The 16,169-nt window shown below is 57.1% G+C and overlaps 1 protein-coding gene across 4 annotated transcripts in view; it reads right to left on the bottom strand.

Annotated features, from left to right (window-relative positions):
* WWP2 (WW domain containing E3 ubiquitin protein ligase 2) overlaps nucleotides 1-16,169 on the bottom strand; it is an 89,494-nt gene that overhangs the window by 52,330 nt on the left and 20,995 nt on the right. For all 4 annotated transcript variants that reach the window (XM_037878175.2, XM_037878176.1, XM_037878177.1 and 1 more), the window contains 2 exons: nucleotides 11,254-11,391; nucleotides 9,994-10,090 (listed from right to left, as the gene is read on the bottom strand). In XM_037878175.2, coding sequence (XP_037734103.1) covers nucleotides 9,994-10,090; nucleotides 11,254-11,391 — 235 coding nt within the window. The remainder of the gene's footprint in view (nucleotides 1-9,993; nucleotides 10,091-11,253; nucleotides 11,392-16,169) is intronic.

Here is a 16,169-nt window from a genome sequence, read left to right as displayed (position 1 = left end):
AGCCATCAACCTCTGCCTTCTAGCCAACACTCCCCCCCTCATGAGTTAACATGCATTGGCAGCATCGTTTCAGTGAGGTGTACAGAGCTGGAGATCTGGAGAAGAGGCCTGTCGACAGAGCAGGGCACACTAGCTGCCCTTGAATCTAGGCACACCCCTTGACTGAGAGCAGGACAGTGGCACGAGGGTCAGGAGATCGCATTGACAGGGCAGCAGAGCTAAGGAGGAAGCCAGTCTCTCAATGGAACAATGCCTCTGCTGGCCAGCCAAGAAATGGGTGTGCCACAAAGCCACAGATCTGTCTCCAACTCTGCCCAGGCTCCTGGGTGAGCAAGGGACTGGAGTCAGGACTCGCAGGTTCTATTACTGTCTCTACTCCTAGCTTGCTGTGTGACCTCAGGCAAGTCCTGTCTACACTACAACTTGCAACAGGGATCTGGTCACAGGCACACACACACACACAGTTCCTGGTTCACTTCGTGTCTACAGTGCAGCTCTCCTGCCATCACATCCGCTATGCTGCCTGACCCCTTGGGTGTCACTGCATTCTGAGCACGTCCATCAGCAGGACAGTGGCCAGGGCACATAATGCAGAGTGCCCAGGACCAAGGGGCCCAATCCCACGGGGGCCTTTGGGTGCTACCATAATAGAACTAGAACACTAATCAATGTACACGGAGCAGCAGCAGGATGCAGAGCAATGTACCCTGGGCTCTCTGGCTGCACAGAGCGGGGAGGAAGGGGGAAACAGCCAAAGCAGTTACACAAACATGATTAGGGAATCCGGTCTGTACTGACCTGGCTACGGGGGGAGAGACCCATGTGCCAGCTGAGGCCTCCAGCAGGAGCAAAACACTGGCAGCTGCCATGTTTCCTAAGCAAGCTTTAACCCTGGGCTGCACTGACACAATCCAAGTTTCAAGCCAGCTCTGCTGGCAACTGGTGGCAAACTGGGTCCCCAATTCTAGATGCATGGTCCCTTCACTGCTCTGTGCCCCAGCAGAGCACGGAGACCCTCAGGAAAAGGAACCGCTTCACCCTTGCTGGCTGAAGACCATGTCTGAGCAGGGTGGGGCAGAGCTCAGGGCCAGCTGGTAGGGGAGTTGGATCGCAGCCACCAAAAACCAGAGCCCTTTCCGGGGCAAGCAGCAGCCTGGAAGGCTCTGGTGGCTGCAGAAGATACGTCTGTTTAAGGCTGGGGGGTAAGGAGGGGGGAAACGGGAATCACTGACTCGTGGAAATAACCTGGCATTCAGATGATGTTCCAAGTGGGCTTTTTACACTAGCTCTGTAAATGAGGGCAGGGAGAACCCCTCAGGCAGAGAACAGCCAGGACTCTCCCCCACCTGGCTCGAGCAGCTCAGGACCATAGGGCAGAGCACTGCTCCCAAATGAGCCCTGCTGAAGCAGCCCCTTCCGCAGGGAGAGGGGGGAGCACCGAGAGGAAAGAGTCCAGACAAGCTATCACCTTAAAAGGGCAAAACCCTCCCGCTGTCCCTGCAGTTCAGGACTCTGCCCAGAGCTGGGATCGGGGAGGAAACATCTATTGTGCCCCACACGAGCGCTGACAAGCCCACAATTGCTTCCAGTCGCTCAGTTCTTGCTCCCCGTGGGGAGCAGCCGAGCGTGACCCTGGGACAGGCAGCAACGTGGGCAATAGCAGAAGCTGATTGCTACAGAGAAATCAGCCACTGACAAGAGCAGCTGGCTCTGTTCAGCAGCGAACGGGTCGGAATGCGAGCAGGAGCAGCTAGGCCTGTTTCTGTCTAGTCACAATTCCTCCCATGGGGCAGCCTTGGCTCTGGCCACAGTTCTCATTACAACCCCCCCAACACACACATACCCCGTTAAACCGCTCAAGTCCAAACCCTGGTTGAGGCAAGGCCTGAGCTCAGGGCCTGGGCTCTGCTGCAGTGAGGGCCAGTTGTAAAGGGCTAAAGACCAAACCCACTGCACTCAACACACTGTGGGGAGATCTCTGGCCCCAAGAGGAACATTCTCCCTGCTCCCTCCAGGCGAGTCAATGCCTCTCCCCGCAGTCTCTTGGAAAGGAGCTTCCCTTCCGAAGCCAGGTGGCAGTGAGGACAAGGGACATGTTCTACCCAAAGCTAACGGCGAAGCTTGTGGTGAGAGCCCAGCTACCAGGTGCTCCAGCTGGGGGAAGGGAGGTGGCGGCGCTCCCCACGCAGGCTGGAACCCATCGGAGCAGGCAGCTTCAGGCACATGCTGGGCCCTTCTCAATACAGACAAGCTAGAAGCAGCCCAGAGAGATTTTAGAAACCAAAACAGGATGTTTCCAGGCTGCCAGAAGGCCACACAGGGTTACCAGGCCCGAATTAGCCAGCCTGCCAGCCCAGCCCTCCTACGAGCGCTCCCACATGGGCACTGTCTTTTAATAGAGGCCTGGAAACAAACAGAGCACAGCCACGTGGTGAAGACGCAGCTGGGAACCAACACTTAAAATAGGAGCAGGAAAAAGCAAGGCAGAGCTCGATGGGAATGGACTCTCGGAGCCTTGCCAGCACCCAGGAGAGGAGAGCCAAAGCTGGGCTGAATCAGGAATGCATTCAGACACCCTGTCTCATGAGGAGCTGCGGGAGGCTCTCGCCCCCTTCTGTGCAAACCCAAGTCAACCAGAGCTCAGGAGAGAGCAGGGGCAGCAGACTCAGCCAAAACAGAATACTGCCAGCCCCCAGACAGAGCCCCGGCCTTCGCCAGCTCTGCAAGGGCAGGGGCAGGCCCAGTCCCTGAGCTTGTGTCTAGGCCCCTCTATTAAACCCACTCAGTGGGTTCCATCTCCTCCAAGCACATGGTCATTTCACCCCCTCTGAATGTGGTCACAAACCCATGGACCCAGCACAGGGACTGCAGGGTGACCTACTAAAGCCCAACACAGGAGACACTCCCGCAGTAAGAGGGTGCAGCTGAATGGGAGACAGAAGGGCAGAGTGCACCCCGGACATGAGGCACATGAGACCAGGACAGCTCGAGTGATCTGGTGTCCGGGCAGCTCTGGAGAACATGCTGTGGGGGCCCCCAGAGCCATTAGCCACGAGGTGAAATGCACAGCTGAGAAATTCCTCTGGTCTCCGTGAAAGCGCGGGGGAGGAGGTGACAGAGGCAGAGGCTTCCCCATCTGTTTGTAGGGCAGAGAGAAGCACATTGCATGTAGCAGCATCACAAAGTGAGGAGAAGGGAAACCGCCTCCCCCATCCTGAGAGGACTGGGAAAGGATGCCGGGTGCACAGGCTCTCCAGCCTCCCTCGCACGGACCCTCACACTGAGGGCGGCACCGGGCAGAGCATGCATGGATGGAGCAGCAGGGCCAGAGACATTAAGTGCTGCAAACGCACCAACCTCCTCCACACTAGATTTCTACGGCCCCTTCCCCCACCACCCCCAATACAGGGGTTCCCCTGCCCTGGGATTGGCGCTATGGGGAGCCTGCGCACAGCCTGTTCCCTGGCTCCAGCACCACATTCATCATATCTGCTCAGAGCCAGCTTAATCGGCATGGCGCTGAGGATAGCAGCTGGAGCTGAACCGCTGCCCACCCGAGAGCTCCCACCAGTGCTAGCAGGGGACAGCCAGTTGGTGGTGTAGACAAGGCTGCTATGAGCCTTGCCACTCGTCCTCCCAAGCGGCCGTGCCCAGAAAGCGCCTCCGCAGCCCTTTGCAAATTGCTCTAAACCTCCAGCTCTCAGGTTAGCCCAAGTCTCAGCTGTTGGAACAAATGAAGGCAAAATGTCCTGGCCTCGGAAGGTTCCACAGCTTGCAGAATTGCTCCCAGCCCAGCCAGGGCCGCAGGAGAGCACTGCTTGCAAGCCAGATCAGCAGGCTGGCCCAGCGGCGCAGGTTTGAGGCTGTCAGCACACTCCCAGCCCAGAAGCCACATGAGGTTGTGTGGTGGCAGGATCTGAAGGAGAGTCTAAGGTTCGTTAAGCTGGCCTTTTCCCTAGATTTGCTAGTGGCCCCTGATGGGCTCCCAGCCTGCCCTTTGGAAACCCTTCCACAGCCTTGCAGAGCTCACACGCAGCAAGCCTTCCTGACAGTCACCTCACCTGCACCCGACTTCTCCTGACCGCCCTGCCTCACACCAGCCTCCCCACTGCAGAGCCACGCACACCTTTCACACCTCTCTCCTCCAGCCCCTGACCATCCTCAGTGCTCTTCTCACAACTCCCTCCAGTCACTGCTGTCTGTCTGAACGGGAGATGCTCAGCCTTGAATGCTATACCCTGCTGCTGCTGCCCATAGCCTATCGTCCCCCTGCACCAGGACCACAGCCTCGAGCTCAAAGCTCTGCCGGGCATTTCTGCTATCATATCCCACTGCGAAGTCCTGATCTGTAAGGTGCTGGGGCCATGTACAGCGCTGTGTAGAACTCAGCCCAAGGGAGGCTAGACAACATTTAAGGGCGAGTGACCAGTGGCTTTGACTCTAGATTACCTGAGCAATAAACGGCCTCACAAGAAGATTCTTGCCCATCACTAATCAGAGGGCAAGACATCAGCCCTTGTAAAGCAGGTATAGCAAAACCTGCGCCTAGCTTGGAGAAACCCTTCAGAGCACCAGAACTCGTGACATGTCCACGACCAGATTACGTCACGTACCATCTCGCAATCTGCAGCCTCCTGCCCCTGCAATACGCCGAGCTGCAACAGCGACGGACTGCCCCTCGCTCACAGCACACAAGGTTTGTAGCCGCTCCCCCACACCCAGGACACCAGCCTTCCAAGCCAGCGCAAATGACTGGCTCTTTATTCTCTCTTCACACAGTTAACTGTGGAATTTCACACCCTATCCCCAAGTTTACCAGCAAATCTCAGGGCACCATTTGTGCTGGGGAAGAAAAGGAAGCCCTGACCAAGCAGTTTCCCTTGAGAAGACAGGGCAGAAATTGTTGAGGAGCAAAGACTAACCCTTTTATTCCCATCCTATCTTTAAGGGAGGCCTCCAGCCCATGGAAAGAACACTCAACACGTAAACAGAGCCTTTCCCACTGTGGACTCCCAGCCTGCTCTTACACTTACACAGGAATCACTCTCCGCCATGGAAAGGCGGCCATCTCTGAGGTGGAACGCACCAGGCAGCAATACTGAACAAAAGGTGGGGAGAGAAATAAAAACAGCCCAGAAGTCACTGCCGGGGTGCTGGGTGAAGTCGGGGCACTGGCACGTTCACCACTGCAGAGAGGATGCTTTACCTGGTGTGGCTGGAGCCAACAGTTCTCTGCCCAGGGATCAGGCCCTGTGTCCTAGCTGTTGTAGAGGACACAGCCCTAGGGCGGCTGTTCTGGAGGGCTGGTGAGCCCTGGGGCATGATGCCCTGGGCCACTGACTCTCCGGACAGCTTGCCTGTGCTCACCTGAGTGCCTTTCTCAAAGGCTGCAAGCAGGAGATGTCGCCAAGTCTGTGGACATCCAAGCTCAGCAGGCTTGAAGTACGCTGGCTTGCGTGAAGCTGTTTGCACTCCAGAATCTGGCTCAGGCTCCCAGGGAGGCCAGGCCCCTGACATCTCAGCAGTGTTCAACTTATTGCTGCTCACTGCTCCTGCCAGACAGACGCAAATGGTCTCCTTGCCCAGACGGGAGCCAGTAGCCTCCAGCACCATCCAGGGTGGGTACAGCCGGCTCTCCCACAGGCAGCTATGTGGCACCTTTGCCATTTCTGCCCATCCTACTTTGTTGATCAGAGTCTCTCCCCGCACCTGCCACAGGGCAAAGCCTAGTGATCAGGGTGTCAGGTTTGGCCAGAAACAGTCAGATCTATGCGAGGTTAAGAGCTCCCAGTACCTGAGCCAGGTGGATAAGCTCCAGCAGAGCTGCTCTCAGCTTTATCACTGCCCTTCTGCCCCTTTCCAGGGTCTCCTGCCTCTCGCAGCTCATCTCCCTGTGACTCACGCACAGGGGCCACTCTAAATCTGTGGGGGCCATAGGGATATTTCAGATCCCAGCGCTTTTCAGGGGCTCCCTGTGGGTCCAGCCAGCTCCTGGCCATACTGGGTCAGACCAGTGGTCCATCTAGCCCAGTATTCTGTCTTCTGACAGTGGCCAGTGCCAGGTGCCCCACAGGGAATGAACAGAACAGGTAACCATCGAGTGATCCGTCCCGTCATCCAATCCCAGCATCCGGCAGTCAGAGGTTTGGTTTACAGATACCCAGAGCATGGGGTTGTGTCCTTGACCATCTGGGCTAATAGCCATTGATGGACCAATCCTCCATGAAGATAGCTAATTCCTTTTTGAACCCCATTATAGTTTTGTCCTTCACAACATCCCCTGGCAATGAGTTCCACAGGTTGTCCATGCGCTGTGTGAAGAAGTACTTCCTTCTGTTTGTTTTAAACCTGCTGCCTGTTAATTTACTGGGTGACCTCTGGTTCATGTGTCACGGTAAGAGGTAAATAATACTTCGCCACTAACTTTCTCCACACCAATCATAATTTTATAGACCTCTGTCATATCCCCCGTTGGTCGTCTCTTTCCAAGATGAAGAGCACCCGACTTTATAATCTCTCCTCATGCAGAAGCTGGTCCATACCCCTACTCATTTCTGTTGCCCTTCTCTGTCCTTTTTCCAATTTTAAGATATGTTTTTAGACGGCGCGACCAGCACTGCACATACTAGTCAAGATGTGGGAGTACCAGGGATTTATCTAGAGGCATTATGATATTGTCTGCCTTATTATCTAGCCCCTTCCTGATGGCTCGTACCATTCTGTTAGGGTTTTGACTGGCACTGCACAGGGAGCAGATGTGCTCAGAGAACTACCCACGATGACCCCAAGAGCTCTTTCTACACTGACAGTGTGGGCAGCGAGGTTCCACGTGAGAACCCAAAGGCATTCTCCCGCTCCCCTCTGGGGCAGCACAGCAGTGGTTGTAGGGCCACTTGGCCTGCTCCTCTCTGGGCCCATTGCAGAGTGTTTTCTTTCCCCTCAAAAGAGAGCTAGGCTGGGGGTTGGCCTGCGACAGCCAGAGCAGTTTCCCTCAGCTGGAGTGATGTGTGTGTGGAGGGAGCCTGGCATTTCCCTTTGAATCCAGCAGCGTGTGTAACTGGATAAACCCATGCAAGCCCAGCTTGCAGGGGCTCCCTCCGAACAGCTCCTGAGGCTTGGATAGCGCCAGCCGCTGCCTTGATTAAAGCGGCAGCAGGCTCCTGTGCCGGGGGGAAAGCAGGCTGCCCACACTGGGTGTGGCCTGCGTGGGAGCCAGTCAGAATATGCAGGGAGGGCAAGAGAGGCAAAGCGACCAGGGCAGAAGGCAGGAAAGCAGCTACTCATTTCCTTTGGAAGTGTACTGCTACGGCACTGGGCCATCCTCTCCCTGGCTTGGGACCACATCCTGGCCTTCTGGAGCTGCATGAAGTGGGGAGAAGCTGCTCACTTTGGAGCTGTGGTTACTGGGAGACGTGTCACACTGTCAACATGGGGTTGGATTTAACATCTATGTAGATTTGTAGCTGATGGCCGGCAGCCAGCAGCTCCTACAGATGTTCTGCTTACAGGCCTGTGTCTTCAAAAAAAGAGAATCCCAGCACTTCCCACCAGGGCGGCTGAGACATTAGGGTGGTGCTGCTCTGTCCACATGGGCCAGCAGATCCTGCACATGGAAGCGCAGGGCTTCTGAAAGAAATTATGGTGGTGCTGGGCTCTTTGCTCCTTCAGGGCAGGCTCCTCTCTTCCTTCTCCATGTGCTGAGTACACATGGGCTCCAAGGAGTGGTGAGGAGGGTGCTCACACCTCTGCCATTGCCCCTTCCCATGAAGGTGGAGCAATTCCAGAGTCCTGCCTGGAGTGGAAGATTTAGGGGCTGGGCTCCATATCCAGGGACACAAGGCTGGAGGCTAAGGTGCTGATCATGGTCTTCAGTTTGATGCTCTTCTGTCAGGGCTGCAGGCCGCTCGACTCCGGATGGCCAGGCCTCAGACCTGGGTTGGCTGTGTGTTTAGCACCCTGGCGTGGGTGGTCCATCCCGGTTAGTAGGGGGCAGTGCCGCCTTAAGATGAGTCTAGAGCTGGGAAGTGAGTCTGGTGGCTGCATGTGCCTGCCTAGTGCTGAATTCCATTAGCTGCGTGTACACGATTCTCCTCTTCCTGTCTGCGTGGCCTGCCCAGCATGTAGATAGGAGACCTCCAAAGGTGCTGAAGTGGTATGAGCAATTCAGCCAGCAGGACTGGGGGCAGGGGGAGGCTGTGCTGCTGGCTTGGCCCTCTGTCCTCATTAGAGATCCCTCGTGCGAGCTGGGGTATTTACTGCCCAAATTCCAGCTTGGATAACTGAGTTCTGCCTCCCTACAATTCAGTCTTAGCTAGATGCAGGGCTGGTTAGTGCTGATGGCACTGGACCACGCCGAGCAACACAGGACACTGGCCGCTGGCTACAGGCTGAGGTGTGGCTGAGCCGAGCCCACTCCTGGGCCATGGGTGTTACTGCTGCTCCAGACAAGGAAACCTTGTCGGCCGAGGGGAGGACTCAGACTGTGCCGCTTTGGGGCTGGGTGCAGCTGTCCCATCGAGTTACACTGCAGCAGGGGGTGTGGCTGGGCTGAACAACAGGCTGGGATGAAGGGGCCTCCAAGAGAAGACACTGCTCAGGAGCGGGTTTGGAAGGAGGGGGAGAAGATGGGGGGTTGGCCAGGAGCTCGGTGTAGTTCCCATGGGGTCAAACTGACTTGGAGGATCGTCTGGGGGTATAAAGGGCTAGTAAATGGCCCAAGCGTTAGAAGCAAAGCAACAGAGAGATGAGACGAGACAGAGAACATCAAGCTGGTCCTTGGCCTGCCCCTGGCAGCTGTGCCCACTGGCCAGCAGGGGAGGAGCTGAGCATGGGGAGCCTCCTGACCCTCCTGAGCCAGGGAAATGGAGACTTTGCACAAGGATGCAGCTAGCTTCTTCTCAGCAGAGCTCAGGGGCTGATGCTCCCCCTCTGGATCTCTAGACTGTGTGAAGAGGCATCCATCCTACTGCGTGGAACCAAACACTGCACACAGCCTCCGAGACAAACACGGGCAGCTGCCTATGGGGGTCTGACCAGATCTGCTAGAGGGGACTAAAGGAGCAGGCCCCCTCCACAGCGTCTCTTCGCCTGCCAGCAGAACGCTCCCTCACTGCTCTGCGTCCCCCTCTGCCAAAGCTGCACAGGTGCCAGCACGTCAACATGCCCCAGACCGGCCTCGGGGCACGGTGTGAGTGAGAGGAGCGCAGGGCTGCTTCACCTCAGCACCCCCAGCAGCCTGGCAGGGCCTTGCCACCGGCGTACAAGAGAAAAAAGACTTCTTGGGCAGCAACAATAAAACAATTTGTCTGGAAGCCGAGCGCCGTGGCCAGAGCAGGATAGCAAGGCATTGCCAGCACGGGTGATGGCAACTGGAGCCCTTTTCCAACTCCGGGCAGGAATAAACCCGCCCGAGCCGCCCTCAGCTGCAGCCTTCTGCAATTCCTGTGGAAGCACCCCAAGGCCCGTGGGGCACTGGGACCCCACTGTGCTGGGTGCTGTACAAACATAGGAAAGACAAACCGGTGCCTAGAGGGCTAACACTCGAACAGACCCAGGCTGGACCAAGGGGAGGGGTGTACGTGGGGAGGAACTGCACAGCGTGTCAGAGGCAGGTTCCTTCCTGGCTACAGCCTCCTCGGAGGCAGGTTACAATAAGCCCATTTCTCCCCTTCCAGGAAGCCGTCCCAGTCAGGCAGACTCCTAGCCTCCACTCCCCACCACCACCCCGTCTGCCTCATCCCTGCCAGGCAGCTCTCCCAGCCGGCCATGCCAGGGCATCTCTGCATTCTCCTGCCACCACCCCTCAGCTGGCCCTGCCAGGGCTACCCCTCCCTTCCACACACACCCTGTATGCTCTTTGGTGAGCTCACTGAATGGTCTCCTTTGTAAGCTCCTGCTGAGCCTCACTTCTCAGCCTCCTGCACAGACTCCGAGAACTAGCCCCTCCTGCTTCCATCAATGGAACAACAGGTGTCGTCAGTGAGGGGCCCTTACCTGGATCTACCTCCAAAGCAGTTTGTGCTGGGGGGCTGGTGTCTGCTCTCTGTAGCCGGAGCCACACTGCTGGGATCCCTCCCAGGCAACTGGGATCCTGGACAATAAACAAGCAGGAAAAGGAGCAAGGAGTGTGAGACAGGCTAAGAGACACGTGGGCTGCTGGTGATTCCGGTGCTGGCTGCCCCCTGAAGAGGGAATCTGGAGAGAGAACAGCCCAACACACTGAGATGCAGGGGACGCCCGCCCTCATGCTGCATATACCCTGGAAATGCGTCTGACACAGTGTGTCAAGGCCCCAATCCTGGGGAAAGCACCTGCTGGCAGGTGTTCCCATGAAACCCCGGGGGCCTCCGCACAGGGCCTTCCAGGGGATTTGGAAGAGTGATGGTCTAAGGGATGGGGGCTAGTAGCAGCAGAGTTAGGCTACTTTCCACAGCGCTGTTCTGCCAATGCCCCTTTGCCCCAGGCCTGGCTCCCCAGTGTTAGTGCTGCCACACCTGCCAGCCCTGGGCTCCCCGCACACCGCTCTGCCAAAGTCCCCGTGCTTCACCTGCAGCCCCCACTTCTTCAGGCTTTCAGGAGCTGAAGCTCTCAGGCCACCCCGTGCGATAGTTTCATCTCATTCCACCTGTATCACGCCATGGCTCGGAACCAGCACAGGTAGCCAGTAAATGCCTCAGCCCAGGGAAAATCCTGCAGCGCAAGGAAGCCCTGCTCATGTCACGCCCTCAGACGTCACAGGTCCTAACATCCCTGCCCCAGGCAGGGAGGGGGCTGAATGAGATGCCCTGATATCGAATGCACTCACCCATTCCTGAACTCCTCACTCTGCTCCTCCCACCACAGGGAGCCCTGACTGGCCATGCCCACAGCAACATGTTTGCAACCTCCTGAGGCCCAGGAGAGATGGGAGAGGGGATGCAGAGCACCCACAAAACAGCTGCACCCTTCACTTCCCTGCGGGAAGAGGAGACCTTTTCCTGCAGATCCCACAGCTCCCCTCCCGGGCAGAGGCACATCCACGAGCCCTTGGGATAATCCGTCAGGTGAGGGTGAGCCAGTCCTTTGGGCAGACTGCATGGCACTCTAACAGGCTGAACTGGGAGCCTTACCTGGGAGAGGAGGTGGCTCCTGACTCTCAGATGTTTGTTCACAAGTCCTTACAGCTGTGATCTCAGCCCTTCTCCTCCCCACCCCCAGCACTCACCACCTCAGGCTCAGAGCAGCGGCCTGCACGTGGAGATGGGCGGCACTCACCCTCTGTCACGGCACTGCCATTAGGCAGGCTTCCCAGATCAACAGTCGGCCCATCCAGGAAAATCGTCAGCTCTCCGCCTGAGACAACGCTGCCTTTGTTCTCCGTCTGCAGGTTCAGGGTCAGCTGCGTGTTCTCCACTGGGGAGATGGAGGGACAGGGAGAAAGAGACAAGCCACAGTCACCACTAGCTGAAAAGTTTCACCTAATTCTAGGTTCCTCCCCTCCCCTGCCACAGGGGTTTAGGCTCTCTCCATATGGCATGAGGAGGAAAAGATGAATTCCTCGGCTTCTGGCAGGGCCAGGAGCTGCCGTGACACTGGCTGGCTCTGGTCCGGTACCCACATACACCACACCAGTGCCCCAGCAACACTGAGCCAACCAAGCTGGACCCTCAGCTCCCACCAAGGGCTGTCTCCAGCCCACGGGCCATGGCCTCTTCCTTCCCACACAAGAGGAGGCAGGGCCATTCCCACAGCACTGTCCAAGCAGAGCCATTACCTCCCAATGATTAAGGGGCCAGAGCCAGTACACATCCCATTGTGAGTAGGCCACACTGTACCAACACAGGGCAGATTAGCCAGATGGGGTCCCAGTGGCTTTCAGGACAGAAGACAGGATCTCAGGGGTGTGGGAGACGGTGGAAGCGGAGAGCAGGGCTCCAGCTGTTAAGCTGCTTGTAATCATAACTCATTCCGACAGCAAAGGCCCGGCACCCCGGGGAAGAGAGCGGCCAAGGGCGGTTGGGAACATGGAATGAACCGACGGCTGCACGCATCAGGTAGATGCTAGAATGGCCCTCATGTGCCTGGCCAATTGCAGCTCTGGGAGCATTTGAGAGAACCCCTCGCGGTCACTTTGGAAGAGTCCAGACGGCAGAGCCTTGGGTTGGACCCTCTCCCCACCCAAGAGACGGACAAGGCAAGTGGAGAAAGAAAATCCCCTTCCTCAACCCCAAGGACCCGCTCTGCTGAGCTCCACAGGAGCCCGGCTGCTCCCAACCTGGCCACAAGCCTCTGGAGGCTGCCCAGCAGGCCGGCCATCCCCAGCGAGGGGCATGCTAGAGACACTGCACAGCAGCTCTCAGAGCACAGCACGCGGGTCCAGGGGGCTGCAGGGCCCAGTTCTGCCTTGTGTCAGGCCTGCAGCTTTGCTTTGCTTCCCTTCCTCGTCTGACAGCTAATGGCTCTTGGCAGGTTGACGAGGTCCCACCAGCTGCAGCAGGCACAATGTGGCCAGGCACAGAGCACGGCACCTCAGCCTCGCCCAAAGCTTATTAACCTGAAAACATAGTTCTCCATTCTCCCCTCCCAGAGCCAGGGGAGCAGGGCAGGGCAGAAAGGGGGAGAGGAAGTTGATTAGCTAATTGAATGACGAGTAGAGGCACAAAGCAGGAGCTGAAAGAACAGCATGCAGCTGCCAACGTTCACTGGCATCCCTTATAACTGGACTCTACTCCATCTCACACAGAGGCCCGGCAGCCAGCTGATCCCTGCTCCTCTGGTCCCTGGAGCAGATCCCCCAGCCCCTTCAGGAGGTGAAGCCAGTGTCTTACGTTACACACGTACCAACAAGAAGAATCCATGGTGCCCGTGAGAGTGAGGGGCTAACAGCACCAGCCAAAGCAAGGCACACGGTAGGCAGCAGCTGCACGCCCCTCCCCCAGGCTATGACAGGCTAGCCACCCCTGTACAAAGTCTGCCAAACTATGGAGCTTCTCGATGAACTGGACCAGCCTCCACCGGCCAGGACAAGATGGCAGCCAGCCTCCAGGTCCCTGCCAAGGGGCAGGATTTTAACACAGTAACAACAATGCCCAAATACAGCCCGTGGGCTTGGAACACCTGGCTAAGACACAGCAGGCCTCAGGCATTTGGCTGCCCTAGCCCAGGACACCAGCCCAGATGCCTCCCGCTACTTTGCTCAAACAACATTTTTATTCTACACAACTACTCATCACGACACAACTGCACCATTTTCTAGCAACCTGCTTCCTCCTGGAGTAGCCATCAGGGCAGGGCAGGGCCCGGTGACTCCAACCAGGCAGTGGGAGGAGGGGGAAATACACTCCCTTGGTACCCGGACAGCCAGTCTCCAGCTCAGGAGTGAGGAAGCTTGGCAGGGACTAAGAGAGGCAGAAGCCTCCACAGCTGCTCCGCAAGTGGCACCTGCTGGTTCCTGGGCTTCCAGCTTGGCTCTCACCAGCATCGCTCCCTGCCTTTGGCAGCTCCTGCTGGAGCTCAGGGTGCAGAATGGCTAGCTCCGCGTTCATACGGTCAGCTTTCTGAGAGGGCCACCACGTGGGCTGAATGCTGCCCGATGTCTCCATGGCGCTCGCCCAGGAGCAGCCTCCCCTCCATCCTCCCAGCACCACCATCCTCGGCTGGGAAGCTGGAATGGAGGCAGATGGATCACATGACTTGCCCCGATCACACAGGTGGACCACGGCAGAGCTGAGAACTGAACCAGGCCCCTGTCTGGAGCATCCTCCCTTTCCAGCACATTCAGGCACTGTCAATGGCTATTGTGAGACCAGCATGCCCCAGGCCATACCTAGCTCCAGAGTTGGACTGGAAGGGGCCTGGGGCTTTTCAAACTAGCCCAAGGGGCTGCTTCTTCCCCAACAGCAATGCACCTGACAGTGGCTGCTCAGGCTAGCTGGAGCTCAGGCCAGGAGGATTTCAGCTTCCCAGAGACTAACACTGCATTGCATGGCATTAAAGCGAGCACAGTGCGGAAACTGCAGCCACTCACCATCCTGGGGAGGGCGTGCTCTCACCACCTGGCCACACTCAAGTCAAGCACCTTGGGCAGCTGCCTGGTGGTGTTTGGGGGATTGTCAGTGCAGCTGGAGTGGAATTTGCAGAGGACATCACAGCTGGGGGGCCCTCTGGAGGAGAGAGCAGCGAGGGCATCAGGTGAGATTTGGTGCCACTAAGTACCAAGCCCTGCAGCCAGGGAGAGGAAACAGGCCACTGGAGGACAGAGCAAAGCAGCGGCAGGTTTATCACCTCCCTGTCCTGCAGGCAGTGCTGCCTGTGAAGTGCGTTGGGCTGTGAGCTCTGGGGCGGTGCTGTCACTCACTCAGTGTCTGTACAGTGAGTGACCCCGTGGGCACAACAGAAAAGTTAAACAAGAATAAGTTGTTCCCAGGTGACTCGACAGTGGACCACAGCAAGGACTGACTGGAGCCGGCTCAGGAGACAGTGGTGGGTGCTGCTGGAATTGATCTGCTCTGGCTTCACCCAGGAAAGGGGAGATCTGAGGAGTGGCTGGAGGAGTTCCTCACCAGCTTGAAGCCTGAGCCAAACAACAAATGCTTCGGGGCCTCTCCCTGCCAGGTCCACTGACTATCCTGCAGCCCCGTTTTCAGAGGTGCTGAGCAGCTGTAGCACCCATGGATTTCAATGGGCACTCGGCTCCTTTGACAAACGCACACCGGTGCCAAGCAGACCCAGGTGCTCCCAACTCCGTTTCACTTGTCCTGAGGAGAGGGGTCCCATTGGCAGGGGGAGGCCTGGACTTTGCAGTGCTTTCCAAGCACATCTGTTTGCAATAGAACCAGTGTCTGACGAGGAATCACAGGCTTCTAGCTGCATCGGACCTGATGAGGGTATTACTCTCAGCAAAAGTGTCTGAGAGCCATGCAGAGAACAGGCCAGCCTGGTCTGAGGCTGAGCCAGCCTCCTCTCCTGAACCACTTGGCCATGCACAATTCGGGCATTTCTGAGGCCAAGAAGCAACAGGACCCCTGCTTACACCATGGCTATAGCATAGGCTTCCACAAACCCCATGTGCTGGAGGCAATCAGTCCTGAGATCTGCCCCATTAGCATGGAGGTCTTCTGGACCCAGACTTTCTGTAACTCTCAGCTCCCTGGGGGAAGTGGGGGGCGACAGGCACTATGGGGCAGTAGGATGAGTAATGTTCTCTCAAATTTTGTGCATGCACCACCTCAAGTTTTTATGTAGGCCCCTGGAATCCTTCAACTCAGAACCATCCTTTCCTAACTGCTTGCTTTTAGTATGAGCAGAAAAACTTCCCGTGGGTAAAGCACAGGTATAGGAGTCACAGCCCTGGGCTCCGTCCCTGACCCTGCTGCACACTCCCTGCATGACTCTGGGCAAGCCACTTCATTGCTCTCTGCCTCACTTTCTCCATCTGTACAAAGGAGCCTCCCAGGGGAGGCTATTTCATGAGCCTATGTAGAGTGCTTAGAGATCGGCAGATCGAAGGTGCTGCAGAAAGCGGCAAACCTCTTTTCACCAGTCACTGCCTGCCATAAGAACTCCGCTTCCCCCAAGCCGTGGAGAACGCCTGCCCCGCACGCTCCAGGGCTCGCTCCTTTGTGAGCGGCGAGCAGCAAAGAGCACGCTGCTCTGCGGGCTGCACAAGCCCTCATTGTGAAGGCTGCCTCAGCGTCGGGGGAAGTTAGTCAAGTAGCAAAGACAAGGTGTCTCCAACTGGAGGATGTGAACATGAACCTCCCAGCCGGCTTCCTCCTCTTCCCTGCCTCCACCCCAGTTTTTTTGTTTTTTTTTTTAAAGAAAATAAACACTAGTCGAACCTTCCATTCCCTGTCCCCGTTCAACACACGGGACGCACAAAGGGACCTCGCTGCTGCATCAACAGAGGGTCCCTCAAAGGGTGAGCACAAAGGCAGCCTGTGTCCCAGCAAGCAGCCAGCATGTCAGAGGGGTTATTAGTATTTTGGGAGGAGGCCAGGGGTGATTAGGTCCTGAATAAGGTCTCAGTTCGGCTGCTCCCAATGCCTTGCACACAGTATCAGCACTCCCATTTAGTGAGGGCTTGCTGGCGATTCCCTCCCAGCCCATTAAGGGGATTTACAGCTCCAAGAAGTAAGGCTGGTAGCAGCAAGTGTGATAAAGGCTCCAGGGTTGAGCCCACAACCAGAGGG

The sequence above is a fragment of the Chelonia mydas genome, chromosome 12, assembly GCF_015237465.2.
Source record: "Chelonia mydas isolate rCheMyd1 chromosome 12, rCheMyd1.pri.v2, whole genome shotgun sequence".
NCBI classification, from domain to species: domain Eukaryota; kingdom Metazoa; phylum Chordata; order Testudines; family Cheloniidae; genus Chelonia; species Chelonia mydas.
The sequence above is the reverse complement of the archived record's forward strand: the minus strand, read 5'-3'. Positions and strand labels throughout refer to the sequence as shown.